The sequence below is a fragment of the Musca domestica genome, unplaced genomic scaffold, assembly GCF_030504385.1.
Source record: "Musca domestica strain aabys unplaced genomic scaffold, Musca_domestica.polishedcontigs.V.1.1 11, whole genome shotgun sequence".
NCBI lineage: Eukaryota > Metazoa > Arthropoda > Insecta > Diptera > Muscidae > Musca > Musca domestica.
This window is the reverse complement of record NW_026712133.1, coordinates 5,031,634-5,055,237: the sequence shown is the minus strand read 5'-3', so window position 1 is coordinate 5,055,237 and position 23,604 is coordinate 5,031,634. Positions and strand designations below refer to the sequence as shown.

At 43.1% G+C, this 23,604-nt stretch overlaps 2 protein-coding genes across 2 annotated transcripts; both read right to left on the bottom strand.

The window, feature by feature from the left end:
- Positions 1 to 367: 367 nt before the first annotated feature.
- Positions 368 to 17,721, bottom strand: LOC131806212 (uncharacterized). Its single transcript, XM_059130173.1, has 2 exons — positions 17,650 to 17,721; positions 368 to 2,046 (listed from the first exon to the last, which is right to left on the bottom strand). The coding sequence occupies exon 2, from the start codon at positions 2,043 to 2,045 to the stop codon at positions 825 to 827; it is 1,221 nt and encodes a 406-aa protein (XP_058986156.1). The 5' UTR covers position 2,046; positions 17,650 to 17,721; the 3' UTR covers positions 368 to 824.
- Positions 4,216 to 11,895, bottom strand: LOC131806223 (uncharacterized). The gene is made up of 2 exons (XM_059130184.1): positions 11,575 to 11,895; positions 4,216 to 5,484 (listed from the first exon to the last, which is right to left on the bottom strand). The coding sequence occupies exon 2, from the start codon at positions 5,474 to 5,476 to the stop codon at positions 4,628 to 4,630; it is 849 nt and encodes a 282-aa protein (XP_058986167.1). The 5' UTR covers positions 5,477 to 5,484; positions 11,575 to 11,895; the 3' UTR covers positions 4,216 to 4,627.
- Positions 17,722 to 23,604: the final 5,883 nt, after the last annotated feature.

Here is a 23,604-nt window from a genome sequence, read left to right as displayed (position 1 = left end):
GCCATGTTTACGCAAAGTCGGTACCTTCTCATATTATGTAAGATTCGGAATTTAGAGTTCGTAGTGGGATCTTCCTCCTGTGGCAGAAAATTTACATATAGTCACCTTTTAATTGCAGCCCAAGCAATCAGTAGTTTGATGATTTTAGCTACCTTTTTCAAAGGAAGAGATTCAAATTTCTTTTGTTGTTTATTATTAAACTCAAGATTTTTGTTCATATCATTAAAAAACCACATATACCACAAGTGTGTTGGAATAGTGTGAACACTTACTGTTTGCGCCAATGCGGGGTAAAGGGGGAATATGCAAAGCAAACCAAATAAAATAGAATAAAAACACAATAGGGGGGTTTTAGTTTTAAGAATAATGGCAAAGGCCGTATTTATTAATAATAATAATAAATAATAATAATAATTGGTAAGACAGATTACCTGATTTGCACAATAGCGGGGGAGCGCGACTTCGTATCGAGCGATAGAAGGAACGAGAGTGAAATCAACGATCAAAACATGAAGGAAGGTGGAAGCTTTGGCGCCATTCGCCACTCGTTGAAATCTGTTTACATTTATGTTGACAGATCTAAACGAGGTTAATCATTTACAAATTAATTATGCGTTAACCCATTGTTAACGTTACAAACAAATAATTACCAATCTAAATTAAACATGCCGCCCACCTTGCAACATATTAAGATGTTGTAACTAAAATACAATAATAAATACATTTTTTCAACTTTTTTTCATTCAATTTCAATTTAATTCAATTTTTTTTTTCTTTTATTTCTCAATTCATATCATTTTTTTTTCAAAAAACATTGTGTAACACTATGTGTTACATATGCCCGACAATACCCACCCAAATATGGTGTAGTGGGCTACCGGCAACCCTGGCGTCGCTTGCACCCGATGAGTTACGACCCTGGCATAAACTTCCGGCCCGAGTACCAAGGCCACCCGACCAGGCCTATTAAAATCGGGATCTGCCAACGGAAGACCTAAAAATGAGTCACGAATGCGCTCGGGGATTACCGCTGTAGGCGTAAGCGCATGGTCCAAATTGGTTACCACAGCCACAATTGAAATGGACTGACTCCGGTCATAGATCGAACTAACGGTCAGCCGACATATTTGGCTACCTTCGATTCTCGAAGTAGGGAGTCGAAGATTATGCACCAAAGAGGAACATATCTGACTCTGCCTACTACACGGGTCCAAAACCGCCCTCACAATAGTGGGTCGATCGGACGACATAATTTTGACTATCAAAGTCGGGGATAGGCAGACACCTGTTTGGAGGGACAACAAGCCGACCAATCCTATCTGCGAGGGGGGAGCGTTATCAGACGGACGACTATACGGACTGTTACGTGACCGATACCTGTACTCGGTCCGCGGACGACGCTGACGATTATTAGTGGGTTTAACCACGGTCTTCGTATCTTCATGAAGGAGGGTGTGGTGTTCTTCATTGCATACGGCACATTTTCTTTTGCTTCGGCAGTCCCTAGCTTGGTGGGATTTAGATAAACACCGTATGCAGTCATTGTATTTTAGGACAATGCGACGTCGCATGTCAACATTCATAACCCGGAAGTCACTACATCTATCCAGCGGGTGCATGCGATCACAAAGGCGACATTTATGTGAGGCCGCAGATGAAACCTTATGGGTTTCGGACCTTAAATTATTTTCCGACTCCTCCAAATGAGGTGTGGCAACCGGAGCCGCAGATGGACCCGAAGATCCGGACTCGGTTTGTAATGTATCATTTTTGGGGGGTGAATCAAGAACCGGAGCCGCAGATGAATCCGTTGCTATGGATTCGGACTCGGTTTGCATCGGTTCAGCGAGGGCCGCAGATGAATCCGCTTTATCGCATTCGGACCCATGTTCGGATATTTTTACAGCCGCGATCGGGTCAACAAGGGCTGCTTCCACTGCAGCTGACGACATTCCAGCTTGGGTATCGGTGGGGCGAGGTTCATTGTAGTTAATACCGTCATCAACATTCAAAAGTTCTTCTTCCGAATAGATTTTCACCGACATACTATATAATGAGAAGAGAACAATATTATTCGTTTGCCGGAGTGTGGTCGGTCAAAACGACCAACTTGGTAATGGGCCGTCTTACAACGCCGTTTTCCGTTCGAACGTCCGCGACTCTAACATGACTGTCGGTGCCCGGAAAAACATTTTCTATACGCCCTAATTTCCACGACGTTGGGGGAAGCTGATCATGACGAACAACGACTAGATCGCCAATCGCCATTTCTCTTTGGGGAAATTTCCATTTATATCTCATATGCAACTGCTTGAGATATTCATCTTTCCACCTTAAACTAAACTGGTGGGCAAGGGCCAGAACTTTCCTACACCGATTAATTAGACTTAATGGTTGCTCTGTGATGAGAGGTTCAGGCGGGGCTAACAAGGGGGCACCAATCAAGAAGTGACCTGACCTGACTCCTGGATTATCCGACATTGGACACAACGGCCGAGAATTAAGACAAGCTTCGATCCTAGCCAATACCGTTGCTAATTCTTCAAACGTGAATTTTAAATTTCGAGATTGCTTCCGAAAATGTAACTTGAAGCTCTTGACTCCAGCTTCCCATAACCCTCCCATGTGAGGGGCACCAGCAGGTATAAAATGCCATGATAGTCCCTGGTCTGATAAAGACTGTAACGACAGGTTTCCCCTTAGGCTGGAGTAAGCTCGCCGGGGCCAAGGTTCGTAACAGAAAATTTGTTTGTGTGCGAAAGAGAAAGAGAAAGACGAGTGTTTTACGTTCTATAATGTTTATTCCGTACGCAATAGAGGTATATACAAAGTAAACTGAGATATTGCTTAATACTACTAGGATGACGTCTGTCCGAGATTAGGTGGGTAACTTTTGCCGTCCTTCGAAATGGAGACCTAGATAAGTACTCCTGGTGGGGAATGGACTGGGATGTTGGGAGTTGGAGACCTGGGTAAGTACTCTCACACAGGATACTCTCACTGGGATTCGGATTTTCCAGTTACGTAGGTCTATTGGGGAAATAAGCTAGGCAATACACACGAATTTTACTGCGAGAGACCTTGATAAGTACTCAGGCTAGGATACATAAGGATTCTACGGCAAGCGACCTTAATAAGTCCTCAAGCAAGGATACGTAAGGATTCTACGGCAAGAGACCTTAATAAGTACTCAAGCAAGGATACGTAAGGGTTCTACTGCAAGAGACCTTAATAAGTACTCAAGCAAGGATACGTAAGGATTCTACGGCAAGAGACCTTAATAAGTACTCAAGCAAGGATACGTAAGGATTCTACGGCAAGAGACCTTAATAAGTACTCAAGCAAGGATACGTAAGGATTCTACGGCAAGAGACCTTAATAAGTACTCAAGCAAGGATACGTAGGGATTCTACAGCAAGAGACCTTAATAAGTACTCAAGCAAGGATACGTAAGGATTCTACGGCAAGAGACCTTAATAAGTACTCAAGCAAGGATACGTAAGGATTCTACAGCAAGAGACCTTAATAAGTACTCAAGCAAGGCTACGAAAGGATTCTACGGCAAGAGACCTTAGTAAGTACTCAAGCAAGGATACGTAGGGATTCTACAGCAAGAGACCTTAATAAGTACTCAAGCAAGGATACGTAAGGGTTCTACGGCAAGAGACCTTAATAAGTACTCAAGCAAGGATACGTAGGGATTCTACAGCAAGAGACCTTAATAAGTACTCAAGCAAGGATACGTAAGGATTCTACGGCAAGAGACCTTAATAAGTACTCAAGCAAGGATACGTAAGGATTCTACCGCAAGAGACCTTAATAAGTACTCAAGCACGGCTACGAAAGGATTCTACGGCAAGAGACCTTAGTAAGTACTCAGGCAAGGATACGTAAGGATTCTACGGCGAGAGACCTTAATAAGTACTCAAGCAAGGATACGAAAGGATTCTACGGTAAGAGACCTTAATAAGTACTCAAGCACGGCTACGAAAGGATTCTACGGCAAGAGACCTTAGTAAGTACTCAGGCAAGGATACGTAAGGATTCTACGGCGAGAAACCTTAATAAGTACTCAAGCAAGGATACGAAAGGATTCTACGGTAAGAGACCTTAATAAGTACTCAAGCAAGGATACGAAAGGATTCTACGGCAAGAGACCTTAGTAAGTACTCAAGCAAGGATACGTAAGGATTCTACTGCGAGAGACCTGGATAAGTACTCAAGCAAGGACACGGAAGGGAATAGGGACCTGGATAAGTACCCTAGGACGGCTATTAGAATTATTCATACAATGTATCACTCACCTGGGATGGATGTGTCTTCTGTCGTTGTCCGGCACTGACTGTCCCTTCTCACTCGTTGATCTCCCTTTTATAGCAAGCCCCAACCACGTGTTCTAGCGTGAGATAACGGGAACTTGTTTTGATCAACTTGTCACAACAACATTGGCTGTGATCATCACAACCAATGGCTGTGATGTGTGAGAATAACGGTAACCCCTTGTATTTTGTTGTTTTCTTTTAACCGAGACAAATGAGAAAGTTGAGTTTTAGAATATTTATTTATTATTAAAGAACAAATAACACTGCAAGGTGTGAGAAAAATTGAGTGCCACGATTTTTGGTCGTCACACTTCCCCCTTCCCTGGGGTGGGGTCCTCTTGACCGCGAGGAATGACCGTCACATTGCCCTTCCGGCCAACCAATATCCGCAACCTCTTTCCGCGAACTTCCACGACTCTCTTATATTGGTTGCCTGGTCTATGTAGCGCTAAGGCTGCTTCCAAGTGCGGCTGAAGTTCTCTGTCCGTATCCGGAGATAGCGCTCTTGCGCAGACGAACTCCACCCTCTTCTCTGCTGCCTTTGGTATGACCACCACACTCTTCAACCTCGGTTTGTCTCCCGTGCCTTCCACTGCTTCCGGAACAGCCAACGGTCTCGGGTATTCGGGTTTTGGGAGCCCTTCCAATATTTGCTGGAGGTAGGCAACATCACTCCCTGGACTACCGACGATTGTGCTTCCAAGCGAGGGGCCGCTAGGTGAGTTAGCCTGCATGCCGCGGCCGGGGGTTATAGGGAGCCCATTTGGTTTAGCAGGAACCGGGCTCGCCAGCAACCAACTCCAATCGTCATGGGGTGTTGTTCCCCGCCGAATTCCTTGTTCAGACTGTGGCGAAACCACCGGGGACGGGGTGCTTGGTCTTGAGCTCCTCTCTCTCACTGGCCTTGGCGGGGTATTCAGATCGTCATCCGAGGAAATATACACCACCTCCGGTGCAGCGAGCTCGGCGGTGATCCCTCGGCTGCGTAAAATCTCGAGGGCTCGGGAGACTTCGTTTGGCCTCGGGTAGGGCTGTGCCTTTAATTCTCTCATTATCTGGAGAATGACCTGGGGTGTTAAGCGGTTCAAGCGGACCTCGCAAACTTTGGTGATTGGCCAATCACCACCCTGCTTCTGTGCTGCCTTGGTTTTCATGGTTTAATCTGTAGATGACAAAGAAAAATGGGAAAACGTTAATTTATCACGAACGGTTTGAGTTCACTAAGATGGGCAACACGGGTCGAACGTTTGTCGGGTCCTCGTATTCTAACTATTACTGGCGACACGAATTCTATCACTTCGAATGGCCCATCGTATTTTGGTGCCAGCTTGGCAGCAAACTGATCAATTGCCTTGGACTGTGGGTGCTGCTTTACTAGTACCTTCTCCCCAACTACCGGTTTCCAGGGCCGCCGACGAAGATTATAGTGCCGACGCTGTTCCTCAGCCGCCAGACTGAGTTGGTTCCGGACTATTTTAAAAACTTCTTGTAAGTCGTTCGCTCTCTCCTCAGGTGTTTTGGGGGTGTGTCCTGTACCAGGGACAGCTTCGTCGTAGAGTGCTTTTGGCAATCTAGGTTCACGGCCTTGTACTAAATACGCAGGACTATATCCGGTCGACTCAGAAGTCGCCGTATTTATCGCCAGGGATATTTCCGGTAAGAAGTCGTCCCACCGATTGTGCTTATTCTGGCATACCTGAGCAATCATTGTTTTCACCGTTCTGTTGGCTCTTTCGGTCGGATTTTCTTGTGGGCAATACGGTGCGGTTAGCTGGTGGTGCACTCCGATTTCATCCAAGTATTTCCTAACAACTCTGCTTGTAAATTGACTGCCGTTGTCCGATATAAGGATTTTTGGGGTTCCAAAGCGAGCAAGGATTCTTTCACGGAACGCCTTCACTACCCCTTCCGCCGTCGCTTTTCTCTGTGGTATCAGTTCCACCCATTTGGAGAAACGATCGAAGAAAACCAGGAGCATCGTGTTCCCATGTCTAGTTCGTGGTAAGGGACCTACGTAGTCCGTACAAACAGTGGCCCATGGCTCCTCGGGAACCGACACCAACATTTCTCCTGCCGGCGCGACCTGATACGGTTTATAGCGTTGACAGGATTCACAACTCCGAACAAATCTGGTGATGTCCCTTGTCATTCCCGGCCAGTAATATCTGCTGCATATGCGGTTGATTGTCTTGCGAATTCCCATATGGCCTGCGGACGTTTGGCTATGATTTTCCTGTAGTACTCGTTGTCTCTGGGGTTCGGGCACACAAAGTTTCCAAGGGGCGCAATCTTCGTCGTGTGAGTTCCCTGCCATATGCCTGAAGAGTTGCTGATTCACCAGCGCATAATCTGCAAATTTCTCCGGGTTTGTTCTCATACCTTCTATCTTCTTCGTTATCCACGGGCATCCGCTGTACTCTATTTTTGCTCTTTGGAGGTATTCCACAGGTTGACGTGACAGTGCATCTGCTACGACGTTACAGCGGCCCTTCCTGTATTGAATCGAAAAAGTGTATTGTTGCAGCTCGAGGGCCCAGCGTGCCAACCTGCCTGTAGGGTTATCGATGGAGTTGAGCCACTTCAAAGATAGATGGTCGGTTATAACATTAAAGTGATAACCTTCTAAATAGGGGCGCATCTTCCGAATACCCCAAACTATGGCTAGACATTCCTTCTCAGTTGCGGAGTAATTTCTTTCTGCTCCAATTAGGACCCTACTAGCATACGCAATGACTCTCTCCGTGCCTTCGAGGACTTGCGTTAATACGGCTCCTAGCCCGTAGTCACTAGCATCTGTTTGTAGTGAAAAAGGTTTTGCAAAATCCGGGCAAGCTAGTACCGGTGCTTCTGTCAGACGAAGCTTCAGTATTTCAAAAACTGTTTGCTGGTTCTCGGTCCAACGCCAATGCTTTCCTTTTTTCAACATGGAGGTGAGAGGGTATGCTAAGGTTGCAAAATCAGGAACAAATCTGCGGTACCACGACACTACTCCTAAAAACCGGCGGAGTTCTTTTAGGCAGTTGGGGGTTGGCAGTTCACGAATGGCCGCAACCTTATCTGGGTCCGTGTGGATGCCTTGGGCGCTAACGACGTGGCCGAGGTATTTGGTCTCTTTCTTGAAAAAGTCGCATTTTTCTGGGTTTATGCGCAGATTCACCCTTCGTAGTCTTCGGAACACCTCTCTTAAATTTTCCAAATGTTCTTCTAATGTTTTACCTATGACAATGATGTCATCTAAATAGGCAAATGCGTGTGGTTCCATGTCAGCGCCTATTACGGTGTCGAGGGCACGTTGGAATGTAGCGGGGGCGGAATGCAGTCCAAAAGGCATCACCCGCCATTGGTATAACCCTCTCCCGGGTACAGTGAATGCCGTGTACTTTCTGCTAGTCTCTTCCAATGGTATCTGCCAATATCCATCCTTTAAGTCGAGGCTACTGACAAAATTCGCCTCCCTGAGTCGGTCGAGAATGGACGAGATCCGCGGTAAGGGGTACGCATCGGGATCGGACTTACTGTTTAAATGGCGAAAATCCATACAAAGTCTCCAAGTACCGTTCTTCTTTCGAGCCAATGTAATTGGTGAGTTGTACGGACTACGTGAAGGTTCTATAAATCCCTTACTAAGGAGTTCATTTACCTTTTCCTGGACGATGGCCTGCATTGCTGGGTTCCTTGCTGCATACCGCAGCTTGAATGGCCTATCGTCGTTCATGACAATTCGGTGAGAAGCGACCGTAGAGAATCCGTGCAACTCCTGAAATTTGCTTAGTTCTTCGTTGAGGAAAGCGTTTATCCTTTCTTGATCAGTGGGGCTTAGCACACTTACCGTGGGTGACAAGGTAGGTTCTTGCAATCCCGGGTTTATCGTGTTTGTGCCGTCGTCTTTCTCGGATTCCGGTGGTTGGTGTGTGGTTACTGTCAGGTGTAGATGCTTTTCGATTGTTCTCTCTGTTTATTCGATACACGGTATGACACAGCTTAACCCAGCACAAAGTATTTTAGTCCTGCTCCGTTGGAGAAAATCCATCCCCAAGATTATATCTTCGCTGGCGTGGGGCATAATCAGGAATTCCATTTTCATTCTGCATTGTCCAAAGATTAGATCGGTAACCACCGAATGCTGAACTCTCCGTTGTGACCCGTCTGCCAACCCGATCGTTATATCCTGTGTTCTCTGTATGGTTTGGGGATCGATCGTCTGGGCGTACGCCTCACTTATGAAGCTCCTGGTTGCCCCTGTGTCAACGGTGGCCAGGCAACGCCGACTGTGAATTATAATTTCTGCAATTATGCGTGAGGCGGTACTGTAGAGCGATGTTCCTCCTGAGTTGGAGTGGGTGTCTGCGAGCCCACATTCTCTACCTCCATGCGGACTCGATGCTCGTTTCCCGATCGCTTTCGATAGCACTGTATCGTCCGAATGCCTCTTCGACCACACTCCCAGCAGAAGAGCTTCTGTGGATTGCGGCATCCAGCTGCGAAATGGCCCTCCTGGCTGCATCTTCGACAAGCCGTGGCTGTGTTGATCGGTACCTCACGCATACTCTCCGAGCTTCGTGACTCAATTCGGTGGTGGTGATCTCTGGCTACGGTTGGCATGGTCGGGATATCCTCTAAGTCTTCGGCCATCTCTAAGAGGCCCGCCAGATTGGTGAAGTCCCTCCGTCTGATGTACCACAAGTATTCCGGTAAGGCATTCTTAAAGATTCGTTCCATTTTCTGCTCCTCGTTGTAACTAGTGTGTCTCATTAGGTCTTGCATCGCTAGCATGTAGTCCTTGAACAGTTCACGCGGCTTCTGTTTTCGTTGCCGGATTTCGTCCTCCAAATTCTCCATAAACCTCGGAGGGAGGAAGAATTTCAAGAAATCCTTTCGAAATTCCTCCCAGGATCGCCAGGGTTTTCTGTTGTTCCGGAACCACATCAATGCCCGACCATGAAGCACTTCTGATCAAATTGCCGTTAGGGATCTGGTACATCTCCGCCCTTTCTTCCAATCTCTCAACGAATTCCAAAGGTTTACTTTCACCGGTGAAGCTTATGCCCCACTTCCGTACTTGTTCCGCGATTGTTTGCACGTCTGGTGTTTTCTTGCCCCGGGACATTGGTACTTCTATCCGAGTTGCCTCTTCGCCATCTGTTTCTGCGCTCAGTTTCCTAGGCGTCGCCACCTTCGTGTCCCTCTCATGTATAGCTTGGATTTCTAACAGTCTTTTCATAATCTCCGGGGGGTGGTATTGGGCTATGTACATCGCGAATCGCTTTCGTTGTTCTTCAACCGTTCCATCGGTATCGCAGTTAAACTCGTCGAGGTACCTATTTAAATCGTCCTTACGAAGGCTGTACGCCCAGGACACACGTAAATCTACCGACATTTTATAGAATTCTTAATACACTCTCTAACTCTCTCTGTCCCTGCTCGGGCGCCACTGTAACGACAGGTTTCCCCTTAGGCTGGAGTAAGCTCGCCGGGGCCAAGGTTCGTAACAGAAAATTTGTTTGTGTGCGAGAGAGAAAGAGAAAGACGAGTGTTTTACGTTCTATAATGTTTATTCCGTACGCAATAGAGGTATATACAAAGTAAACTGAGATATTGCTTAATACTACTAGGATGACGTCTGTCCGAGATTAGGTGGGTAACTTTTGCCGTCCTTCGAAATGGAGACCTAGATAAGTACTCCTGGTGGGGAATGGACTGGGATGTTGGGAGTTGGAGACCTGGGTAAGTACTCTCACACAGGATACTCTCACTGGGATTCGGATTTTCCAGTTACGTAGGTCTATTGGGGAAATAAGCTAGGCAATACACACGAATTCTACTGCGAGAGACCTTGATAAGTACTCAGGCTAGGATACATAAGGATTCTACGGCAAGCGACCTTAATAAGTCCTCAAGCAAGGATACGTAAGGATTCTACGGCAAGAGACCTTAATAAGTACTCAAGCAAGGATACGTAAGGGTTCTACTGCAAGAGACCTTAATAAGTACTCAAGCAAGGATACGTAAGGATTCTACGGCAAGAGACCTTAATAAGTACTCAAGCAAGGATACGTAAGGATTCTACGGCAAGAGACCTTAATAAGTACTCAAGCAAGGATACGTAAGGATTCTACGGCAAGAGACCTTAATAAGTACTCAAGCAAGGATACGTAGGGATTCTACAGCAAGAGACCTTAATAAGTACTCAAGCAAGGATACGTAAGGATTCTACGGCAAGAGACCTTAATAAGTACTCAAGCAAGGATACGTAAGGATTCTACAGCAAGAGACCTTAATAAGTACTCAAGCAAGGATACGTAGGGATTCTACGGCAAGAGACCTTAGTAAGTACTCAAGCAAGGATACGTAAGGATTCCACGGCAAGAGACCTTAATAAGTACTCAAGCAAGGATACGTAAGGGTTCTACGGCAAGAGACCTTAATAAGTACTCAGGCAAGGATACGTAAGGATTCTACGGCAAGAGACCTTAATAAGTACTCAAGCAAGGATACGTAGGGATTCTACAGCAAGAGACCTTAATAAGTACTCAAGCAAGGATACGTAAGGGTTCTACGGCAAGAGACCTTAATAAGTACTCAGGCAAGGATACGTAAGGATTCTACGGCAAGAGACCTTAATAAGTACTCAAGCAAGGATACGTAGGGATTCTACAGCAAGAGACCTTAATAAGTACTCAAGCAAGGATACGTAAGGATTCTACGGCAAGAGACCTTAATAAGTACTCAAGCAAGGATACGTAAGGATTCTACCGCAAGAGACCTTAATAAGTACTCAAGCACGGCTACGAAAGGATTCTACGGCAAGAGACCTTAGTAAGTACTCAGGCAAGGATACGTAAGGATTCTACGGCGAGAGACCTTAATAAGTACTCAAGCAAGGATACGAAAGGATTCTACGGTAAGAGACCTTAATAAGTACTCAAGCACGGCTACGAAAGGATTCTACGGCAAGATACCTTAGTAAGTACTCAGGCAAGGATACGTAAGGATTCTACGGCGAGAGACCTTAATAAGTACTCAAGCAAGGATACGAAAGGATTCTACGGTAAGAGACCTTAATAAGTACTCAAGCAAGGATACGAAAGGATTCTACGGCAAGAGACCTTAGTAAGTACTCAAGCAAGGATACGTAAGGATTCTACTGCGAGAGACCTGGATAAGTACTCAAGCAAGGACACGGAAGGGAATAGGGACCTGGATAAGTACCCTAGGACGGCTATTAGAATTATTCATACAATGTATCACTCACCTGGGATGGATGTGTCTTCTGTCGTTGTCCGGCACTGACTGTCCCTTCTCACTCGTTGATCTCCCTTTTATAGCAAGCCCCAACCACGTGTTCTAGCGTGAGATAACGGGAACTTGTTTTGATCAACTTGTCACAACAACATTGGCTGTGATCATCACAACCAATGGCTGTGATGTGTGAGAATAACGGTAACCCCTTGTATTTTGTTGTTTTCTTTTAACCGAGACAAATGAGAAAGTTGAGTTTTAGAATATTTATTTATTATTAAAGAACAAATAACACTGCAAGGTGTGAGCAAAATTGAGTGCCACGATTTTTGGTCGTCACAAGACGAGGAGGCGGAGTCAGCGCTTTTTTGGAGGAAATCTTTAAAATTTCTTTGAAGTTCACGCGATGCTCCAACAAAATTTGTTCCATTATCCGAAAAAATGGAATGGGGACAACCACGTCGAGCAATAAATCTATGTAACGCAGCCAAAAAATTAGCAGTCGACAAATCGGACACTGCTTCCAAATGAATTGCCTTTGTAGAGAAACATACAAAGACACATACATAGCCCTTTGTTATTTTACAAGACCGACCTAGATACGATTTTACATCAAACGGACCTGCGAAATCCACACCAGTGTTTGTAAAAGGTCGATTAAGAGTTGTTCTCTCAGGGGGAAGGGCAGCCATAAATTGACTGCAAGCACGTTTCTTCAACAGAAGGCACACTTTACAGCGACGAACAACCAGCCGAACCAAACTTTTCATACGCGGAATCCAATATTCCAACCTCAAAGTTCGCATCATTAACTGGATATCACCATGAACAGATTTTTGGTGGGTATATTCTACCAACCGTAGAGCAAAGGCACTCCTATAGGGGACAATTATAGGACTACGTTCCGAAGGTGCAAGTGTGGGCGAATTTACCAGTCTACCATTCATTCGCATGACACCATTGTCATCTAGGAAAGGATTGAGAGGAGCCAACAAACTCTTACTATCTAACGCCTTCTTGTCTAAGAGATTCTTATAATCGCTGACGAAATATATTTTTTGAGCCGTAATTGCACAATAATTACGTGCGTCAATAATCTCTGCCGAGGAAATGCGTCTAGTGGGATAGTAGTAATGGTTTCTATACCGGGGATGTGTTTGACGAATAAATCGAAACGCGTATACAATGAAGTGAAGAGCTCTACGCAAACAAGAAAAGTTTTCCAAAATCTCTTTAAATGTCGACGGAAAGAAAGCATAGTGACATTTAACGGGGCGCATTTCCATTTCAGTACTAATCGGAGCCAGATCACGAATAGACCATTCCGATTTAGTTTTACCTAGCCAACTAGGACCGTTCCACCATAGGGGGGAGGCTGACAATTCTATCGGAGACAATCCTCGACTTCCTAAATCAGCAGGGTTATCTTCAGATTTAACATGGTACCAATTATGATTGCCAACATTTTCTTGGATTCGACACACCCTATTGGCTACAAAGGTCGTCCAAGTAGAGGGGGTTCTCTTCAACCAGGCAAGAACTATAGTCGAATCTGTCCAACAATAAATTTGATTAAATTCCAGATCTATTTCCCGCACAATAGTTTTCAATAGGTCTGATGCTAAAACTGCTCCACAAAGTTCCAAGCGAGGAAGCGAAATTGATTTCAAAGGGGCAACTTTCGTTTTGCACGACAGCAAATTAACGAAGATTTTTCCATCGGGGGACTCGACACGTATATATACTACCCCCGCGTATGCCTTTTCCGAGGCATCGGAAAAGACATGAAGCTCAACAGAAAATCCTGGAACATATTGAACCCATCTAGGTATCCTAATCGAGTTAACATGCGGATATGTTTCGACAAAACTTCTCCATTCAGCCTCAGTAGCTGCCAGAAGTTGATCATCCCAACCAATGTTGTCCAGCCAAATCTTTTGCATTATCATTTTCGCCCTAACAATCACAGGGGCCAACCAACCGACAGGGTCAAACAATTTCGCGATTGCCGAAAGAACTTCCCTTTTAGTGAAGTGTTTATTGACAATAGGACTCACTTCGAAGAAGAAACAATCTAAACGCGCATTCCACCTAATACCCAGGGGTTTAGAACTACTAGCTTCTACAAACGATAAAAGCTGAGCATCTACCAAATGCTCAGGGGGAAAGCAATCCAAAATAGCTCTATTATTCGCTGTCCATTTTCGCAGCTCGAACTTTGCCGACGATAGTGCCCTAATCAACTGGTCCCTAGCTGCCAATGCAGTCTCGATGTCGTGAGCTCCTGCCAAAACGTCATCAACGTACATACATTTTCGCAATATATGCGCCGCGAGGGGAAACTCTGACTCAGTATCATCGGCCAGTTGAAGAAGCGTTCTAATCGCTAAATATGGTGCACAATTTACACCGAACGTCACTGTCTGTAGTTCGTAGTCTAGGACCTGTTTTGTTGTTGAATTCCGATACAAAATTCTCTGAAGGGGCGAATGCTTTGAATCTACACGAATTTGCCTATACATTTGAGTAATGTCCGAGTTAAACACGAATTTGAAGATACGCCAACGGAGGATCAAAAGAACTAAATCTTGTTGTAACGTTGGGCCTACGTGCAATATGTCGTTAAGACTCTGCCCATTCGACGTTTTATTTGAGGCATTAAACACTACTCTAAGTTTCGTGGTCTGTTTTGCTAGGTTTATGACGGGGTGATGTGGTAGATAACACGAAAGGACATCCATAGAAGTATTTGCGGGTACCGGCCTCATGTGGTCAAGTTCCAAATATTCCGATAATACCTGGTCGTAAACTAGTTTTAATTCAGGCTTTTTCAATAGAGAACTCTCATTCCGATAATATTGTTTGAGGACGTTCGCTCGAGACTCTCCCAAATACCCGATAGCGCTAATCTCAGATTTAAGTGGCAGCGTAACGATATATCTACCCTCTGAGTCCCTACGAGTAGTCCGGACGTAATTCTCCTCACAAAAACGGTCCGATGGAGATAATATTTTGCGTTTAGGAGGCTCTTCGATTTCCCATTGCGGTACCTAAGAGTACAGCCTTGTTCTGCGCGGCATGAAATACTTGTCGGGGCAAGCAACCGGCGGATGTGCCTGGCGCGCAATTTTCTGAATTAGGGGGGACAGTCGAAGGCGTAGCACTCGAATTTCTGGGGGCATTGCTAGTAACAGTGGAAGTTCGATTTGAATTACTAGAGGTAATATCATCCCGATGCAACAACGTATGGTGGGACTTGTTACACTTCGAACACCGACGTTTGCTATCACAATTCTTAACTTCGTGATCGTTCCTAAGACAGTTGATACAAAGATGATGACGTTTCATTACTTTGTATCGATCAGCAGGTGTGAAACTCTTAAAGCGAGGACAGTCATACAATTTATGACGCTGATTTTGACAAATTAAACAATTTGAACTTTTCGAAGCGCGGGGAGAACGCGGTGGCTCTGGCATTCTGATATTTGAATGATGCGCTTGAACTTTACTATTATATGACCGCTTAGACTGATCTGTAGCACGCATATCATGGAGGCACATGAGAGTACGTATGCGCTCAGTGAGGAAGGCATCCAAGTCCTTCCAGGACGAAAGAGAAGATTTATCCTTAACACTCTGCTCCCAAAGAGTCTGAGTAATTTTTGGCAATCTCTGGAGACACAAAAATACTAATATCGGATCCCAATTTTCCGTATTGACATCATACACGGACATCGAAGACAGGCATCCATTGATACCACGTTGGATCGACTTTAATCCCGAACTAGTCTTACTATAGAGGACCGGAATATCAAACAAAACTTTCAATTGGTTATGAACCAGAAGCCGAGGGTTATCATAAGTTTCAACTAGAGCCTTCCACGCGAGCTCGAAACTACGATTAATTAAGGGGAACTTCGATACAATCTCGCGAGCTTCACCAGAAGTCTTTCTAACCAGATGACAAAGTTTTTCAACGTCGGTAAGACGACCATTAACACTATATATAGCCGTAAACAAATCCCTAAATGTTGGCCATGAGTGGAAATCACCTTCAAATATGTCCGTATCGCACGGCGGTAGGGCAAGGTTATGGACACAATCCAAATGAGAAACTTCCTCTGTAGTTCTAAAACTGGCACTATTATTTCTCACAATAGAGGAAAGCGGAGTTTGTATCTGCGAATGATCGCGGGAAGCATGAGTCGAAGTACTCAAATTGTTGCCCGTAGCTTGCGAGTTTTGTATGGGCGACTTAGCTGAAGTCTCGCCCGGCGTTTCTATCAACGAGGCAACCGAACCACAAAGACTACCATTAATAGAGGAAGTACGATATTTTTTGAATTGCCCTAGCTTTCTATTAATTGCGGACTGGCAGTCGACATAGATTTGAAATGACGAATTGTATTTCTGATCAACCGCATCGATAACTTCTTTCGTCGTCTCTACTGACGACATCATATAGTCACAGCACTTTTCAAATTTGTCCTGTGCTTGCGTCCAAAGTTTTTCTAATGCACTAAGATGAGACTGTAGCGCATGAATATCGAGCTGGTCATCACGCATCGTATTGAAACGAGCATTAAACTGGATGACCGCATCCGAAGTTCTAGTGAACATATCAATTGGGGTGAATGACATTGTGAATAAATTTCCCGAAATCTGTACTACAAAAAGCAAGAAGGGAACGACTAAAGCACGATTTGCTCCGATAATTTATACAAAATCCACGAATTACTGATTCTTCTTCGCACAATATACGAAGAAAACACAAAAGTTTATACAAAAACTCCAAAAGTTTCAAAAAATCAACCGAGTTTTTCCAAAGTTCAAGAAAAATACCGAAAAGCTTCCGAAAATCTAACAAAACCGCACTATAGGGCCAAAGAAATCGAAATTTTCCGAGAAATAAATGCCTTGAACCTCTCACACAATAGTGAAATATCAAAAAACCGGTCTAAAATCACCAAAATTGTAATCTCCGATGAGATATTTAGCAACCAAATGCAAATATACAATGAAAAATATGTGAAAATGTTCAAATAAATAATAAAAATATCAAATCTATATTCAAAGAAATATCAATATATAATAAAAAATTGTTAAATTGTGTAATTTTCCAAAAAAAAAACGTATTTTCGCGCACAAACAATTCAAAATATTCAAATTTTTATTATTTTCTACCGAAAATATTGAGATTTTATTATTTTTATTTCCACAGTTAACCTACTATTTAGGCAATCAAACTACCAAATGTAGCGTATTCTCAAAAAATAAATTTTAAAAAATAAAAATTTTATTTAAAATCTCCAAAGTAATTAAAATTTTGAAATTCCAAACGAAAAAAATCAATTTTAACACTTTTTATTTAAAAAAGTCGTATTGACCGATCGTAGGGTGTACGCGTTATTAATTTTTCAAAAACGTCGTTTTCTGACACCCAATTATCATTCAATAATAATCAAAAATAAAATTTGAAAAATTTTAATATTTTATGTTGGTTCCGTTTATCGAGGTTCACCTGTAAAATATGTTAAGTTGCGTTTATCGAGGGTCACCTGTAACACAACAGACAATACCAAACGTATGTATGTGTATTTGTGTTAAGCGGCTGACCGACTAAGCACAAATGATGACCGCTAACGCACAATAACAACAAACAAACCAACGTAATTGAAGTAAGTGTATTTTATGGGGGTGATTTGTGAATAATTTTTTAAATCTTAAAAATGCAATTTTGCAAAAAATTTAACAATTTTAAAATTTCAATTATACCAATCGATGGGGAATTTTATGCACATTAAAATGATACCCCACAACAATATTTTATTTTCAACAAAGATACCAAAAAATACACTTTTTCTTCAATTATTTCGATTTTTCTCTATTTTCAATTTGCCGTCGGCAAAACAATATTTGCAAACTAGACGGAGGGGACGGGGTAAGCGACGCGTTGTAAGACGGCCACAAAGAATATCAACGACGCGATTGTTGTTGTTTTTACACAATTTGTTTCGATATTTTTTCTTTTCTCTCTTCAAGAAAATTATTTATTTAAATTCACCGGCACTTTTTTCACTGTACGTACCTGATTGTTTTTGATAGAAACACGATGATGATGTTTAGGAGATGATGTGGTGGACTGTATGGATGATGATGATGATGTTATGCTTTGCAATTAGAAAAAAAGAAGAAAACGATTACTTCTTTTACCAACAGCTCGTTCGTAATCCGGTACGAATGGACCAATGTTTGCGCCAATGCGGGGAAAGATGCAAAGCTCAAACCAATAAATAAATAGAACAAAAACACAATAGGGGGGTTTTAGTTTTAAGAATAATGGCAAAGGCCGTATTTATTAATAATAATAATAAATACTAATAAGTGGTAAGACAGATTACCTGATTTGCACAATAGCGGGGGAGCGCGACTTCGTATCGAGCGATAGAAGGAACGAGAGTGAAATCAACGATCAAAACATGAATGAAGGTGGCAGCTTTGGCGCCATTCGCCACTCGTTGAAATCTGTTTACATTTATGTTGACAGATCTAAACGAGGTTAATCATTTACAAATTAATTATGCGTTAACCCATTGTTAACGTTACAAACAAATAATTACCAATCTAAATTAAACACTTACACTTTTTGTAATTTTCAACAATGTAAATAGTGAGAATGGAGACAAACGCCTTTAGTTAACAGACATGATTATTTACTTCGTTATAATTGCTGTAATTTTTGTGCCATTGAGTGGTACGGTTATGAGCCATCATCATCATAATTTCGTTCGTAGTAACATATTCGGAATGATAAAAGCGGTCCTCATTATTGTTTTATAACATATAAAATATAAAGATAAGTATAAAAGCTATGATTAAAAAATTTCAATAATAATTAATCCTCGAAGCTTGTTATTAATTAAGGGGGGTGAACATCTGATTATTTTGCTGAGCATCTAGTTAGAATTTAAAGTCAGTCATGCACACTGCGCCGCCGTTAATTACCCTTTAGTAAAATAAACACACGTTTTTACTTTTTTTAACCTATCCACTGGTTGTTGTTACTTCTAGTGCTGAATGTTCAACTTAAGCTTAAAATAATTCCAACCGAACAAACTTTTTTTAAATTATTAATTATATCATACAATTTTTCCCCTGTTGCTCACCCGCTACATTTGCCTCAATTTGCCTCAAACATCATTCTTTATTTTTATATCCTACAGCACATAGTGTATTATTTCCTTTTTATGTCTTTTCGAATTTGTTTGTAACATGAAAAAAAAACGACATCAGTGTTGCCATCTCATGTGTAATTACACATATTGTGTGTAATTATACCCTACACAAGGTGGTCAGGGTATTATGTCTTTGTGCTTTTGTTTGTAACAGGCAAAAGGAAACGAGATAGACCCATAGTTCCTTTTGATGATCTGTATAGAATCACATTCTGAGTCGATTTATGCATATCCGTCCGTCCGTCTGTCCGTCTGGCATGTATTTTTGTAAACGAAGTACAGTTCGCATTTATTGCCCTATCCAGATGAAATTTTGAACAAATCATTTGTTTGGCCCAAGGACGGAAATTTAGATATAGCTCCCATATATATCTTCGTCCGATTTGCTTTTATTGTACACCAAACGTGTAATATAAGTCCGAATGGTATGGAATTTTGCACGTACGAACAGATTGGACCTGAAAATAGTTACGCCAAATTTGATCGAAATCGGTTCAGATATAGCTATAGCTCCTCCCATTGTTCATCCGATTTGTCATATTTGTTACCCACAGCCGTAATATGCACTCCGTAACAACGATATTCAGGGAAATATATCAAATACAGCTCAGAAATATCTTTGCCAAATTGGTGTAGGGTATCATAAAGTCGGCCCGCCCGACTTTAAGACTTTCTTTACTGGTTTTTTGTTGCATGTGTGACCATGTGTAATTAGTAGCATGTATAATTCATGTGTAATTTATTTTTTTACTATTTTAACACTATTTTTTAATCCCCCCTTTTCAAAAAAATACTGCAGACATATGATTTAGCTGATGATTTTTGGGAAAGACAAGAAGTAAGCAGGATTCTCATTTACTGGTTAATTTTCGACATTTTTTTACTAAAGTCGTCATATCAATAGCCTAAAAAAGACAAGTGACCACTCCCTTAATTTACGTTTATTTTTGGGCGATATAGTAATTTTTGTTAAAATGTAAATTTTTTTTAAATGAAAATGTTGATACATGTGTAATTTTTTCCCAAATGTGTAATATTTTCACCCTCCGTGTGTAATATGCAGTTTTCTTATTGGCAACACGGAGCGACATAGACCAATAGTCACTTTTTAAAGATCTTCATAGAAGTCGATTTATTCATATCAGTCCGTCTGTCCATGTATTTTTGTGAACAAAATACAGTATATTATCCGATTGGGATGAAATTTTCCAAAAAATACTTGTTTCGCCCAAGGACGGACCTTGAATTGAAGTATGGTCCCCATGTATATATTCAACCGATTTCGGGTTAATTTTGCACCAAATTTGGCCATTTGGTCATTCCAAATGACCTGTATTTTGGCACATCCGACCGTATTCAGTCTAGAAGTAGGTACATGAAATTTGGTTCAGATCGGTTCAGATTTAGCTATAGCTACATATGGTACATCCGTTTTGTTATTAAAGTAATATGAGTAATATACACTCCACAACAATGATATTTGATACCGGACACGAGATACAGCTCGAAAATGCCTCTTCCAAATTTTATCGAGGTCTGCTCAGATGAAACTCGGTGTGGTATATCTATTGCTCCAATAAATAATTTTAAATATAATCCTGATCGAAGTCATATGCCTGCACTATACAGCAATATATATATTATATATATATGGATCTCTTGAAGTTTAGAAAAGTGGATCGCCAAATCAAAATTGTGAATTTTTTAAAAATAAGAAAGTTGACCCACTGAGGCATTCTTTAATTTTGAAATAATAATTAAAGTGTTATTTCTTTTGTGCAGACAACAAACGTAAGTATCGCCAGAATACTTTTGTGTTTGTTTGTAGTTTGCTAAATAATATTGTTGTTCGTCTTTGTGCAACAATAAATTCCGGCTCAAAATCTACTCAGTAGAATTTGAACCACAACCAGTCCATACGACGGTATTGGAACTTGTACATGGTCCTTCGAGTACAAAAAATAAAGAATCGGCTTTTTTGCCAAAAATATTTTCCAAAAAAAGCACTAATTTTAATTTTAAATTAATTTCAAAGTTGTTGTTGTAGCAGCTCATACATCTGTGTTCGTTCGGTGACTCAGTTCAATCAGGTTCTGCCTCTAAGTCCAGTCTCAAAAAGGATGCAACCTGTATGGGTTGTGTCCATAACGAGACTGGAGTTAGGTGAGTAGGCTTGGCTGGGCAGCGAAATAAGTGCAGCGCGTCATGTGGGCCTGTGCCACATGCTGGGCAGATGTTCTGCACGTCGCCGTTGATCCGGGCCCAGTAGGAATTTAGGCGGCAGCACCATCCGGATCGTAATTGAGCCAAGACTACTCGGGTTTGTCGGGGCAGCTCTCGTTCTTCAGCTGCGACGGGAGGGGGATGGTCTCCTAGCACAGTATTCACTCTATATCCTTCAATGGCTTCTGAGACCGCATTAGAGTGAATACTATTCAGTCCCGCTTGATGGGCCTTTTGATCTAGAGGCTCTCTCTTATACCTCTGTACCTCTCTCTCTAGATCATGAAGGTCTTTCCTAACGTGCCTGGGCGGAGGTTGCCTATCCACAAGATGGTGATTTGGATGGCTTTGTCTATAACACCCAAGCAGGTATTGCATTGACAGCATTTTGTTATGCTGTCGCACCGGTAAGACCTTCGCCTCCTCATGTAGGTGATCGACAGGTGTCATGAGAAGGCACCCTGTTGCGGTTCTAAGGGCGGCATTCTGGCAGGACTGAACATTTTTCCACTGCGTTGCACTGACGTTGGCGGACCACACTGGAGCCGCATAGTTTACCACAGACCGGCCTATCGCGTTGTAAGAGGTCAACAAGGTTTCCTTATCAGCTCCCCAAGTACTGCCGGCCAGAGACTTGAGGACCTTGTTCCTATTTCTAATCTTGTCGCAGATAGCTGTGGTATGCGCGGACGACTTAAAGAGGCTATCGAATGTGACCCCTAATACCTTGGGGTAGTTGGTGGTCGGAATAATAGCACCATCGACCTGCACATTCAAGGATAGCCCCATCTCCGCAGTCCATGTGGTGAAAAGTGTGGCCGTCGACTTAGTGGCGGATATCTTCAAATTCCTCGCAGTGAAAAAGGTGGTAAGATCAACAAGGTAAGCGTTTAACCGATCGCAAATGTCATCAATAATGGGTCCGGACGCCACGAGCGTACAATCATCTGCGTACGTTATAATCTCTATGCCGTCTGGAGGGCGTGGAATTTCAGAAAGGTAGAGGTTAAACAGTTCCGGAGATATCAGCCCACCTTGGGGAACTCCCTGTTTAACTCTACGGATGATCGACTTCTTGTTTCTGAATTCCACGTACGACTGGCGTCCACACATGTAGTTTACTATCCAACGTTTCAAACTTGGACGGAGGGTGGAGCGTTCAATGTCCTCGAACAGTGTGGCATGATTGACTGTATCAAAGGCTTTTGATAAATCAAGTGCCACCATAACTGTTCTATCGCACGGCCTGTTCTGGTTGAGACCTCAACTGACATGTGTGGAAATGGCGTGTAAAGCTGTTGTTGTGCTATGCAATTTTCGGAATCCGTGTTGATGATCGGCTACTGGGAAACACTCTCTTATGCTGGGGAGGAGTAAAGCCTCAAGCGTCTTTGCTACTGGTGACAAAAGTGATATCGGCCTGTATGAATCACTTTTGCTGGCATCCTTGCCTGGCTTCAGTAGCGGGACCACCCTGCCCATTTTCCAGGCATCGGGAACTACTAGGGTGGCTAACGACAGATTGAGAAGCTTTGTCAGATACTCAACTCCTGGTTCATCCAGTTGCTTCAACATCACTATTGAGATTCCGTCAGGACCAAGCGCTTTGGATGACTTTGCGCTTTTGATGACCTGTGCAACATCTGCCAACGTAAATTGTGGTGGTACCTCCTCGGCTGGAAGGGATCGTACAGGGCGTAGTATCCTTCTCTTCGCCCTGTCATTCTCGGGGTGCTCTGCAAACTGCCGGTAAAATAACACGCGCACCTCTTCGGATCTGTCACTTCTACGCCGTTAAATGAGACAGATGTCCGATCGTCCTTTTTTCCAGGGTTCGAAAGCGACTTAACCGTTGCCCACAATTTACTCGTTCTGGTACCGATGTTGCAATGCTTCAGATGTTCTAACCACTTTTCCGCTTATGCTCACCTACTAACCTGTTTACCTCCAGAGTAAGTTCCCTGACTCTGGGGTTATTAGGGTTAGTACGGCGAAGCTCATCTCGCTCGTTTGCTAATCCCGCTGCCTCTGCTGGGAAATTTGGTCTTATTTCAGGTATTCGACCAGCAGGTATATAGCGAGCGGCTGCAGCTTTGATGATGTCCCGGAAACACCTATCTGCTACCTGAACATCAGATGGGTTGGGCAGTTCTCTGAAGCGGCGATTGGTATACTCTCTGAATTCTTGCCAATTAGCTTTCCCGTGGTTAAGGAAAGTGCGGCGTTCAGAGTCGATGAAGTCGGGTGGTCTATTGATGGCGATAATAATGGGGAGGTGGTCTGAGCCTAGAGAAATGACTGATTGCCAAGTTACGTCATTCGTCAGACCTGGGGACACGATGGATATGTCCGGAGAACTGTGGCAGTCTCCCCTTATTCTGGTGGGCGCGTCCTCATTCACTGTGCAAAACGTGGAGCTATCGATTTGCTCAGCCATGGCGCTGGCCATTACCTAGGACGGAATGCCATAATTTATGATGGACATTGAAATCCCCTAGCACCAGACGGTTATTGCCTACCAGTAGTGAACTGATATTAGGCATATAACGTGGGGCACAGCTATTTAACGGCGGAATGTACACGTT

Bases quoted from the DNA above. Each gene is read 5' to 3' on its own strand.
- LOC131806212 (XM_059130173.1), bottom strand. From the start codon at position 2,045: ATGTCGGTGAAAATCTATTCGGAAGAAGAACTTTTGAATGTTGATGAC.
- LOC131806223 (XM_059130184.1), bottom strand. From the start codon at position 5,476: ATGAAAACCAAGGCAGCACAGAAGCAGGGTGGTGATTGGCCAATCACC.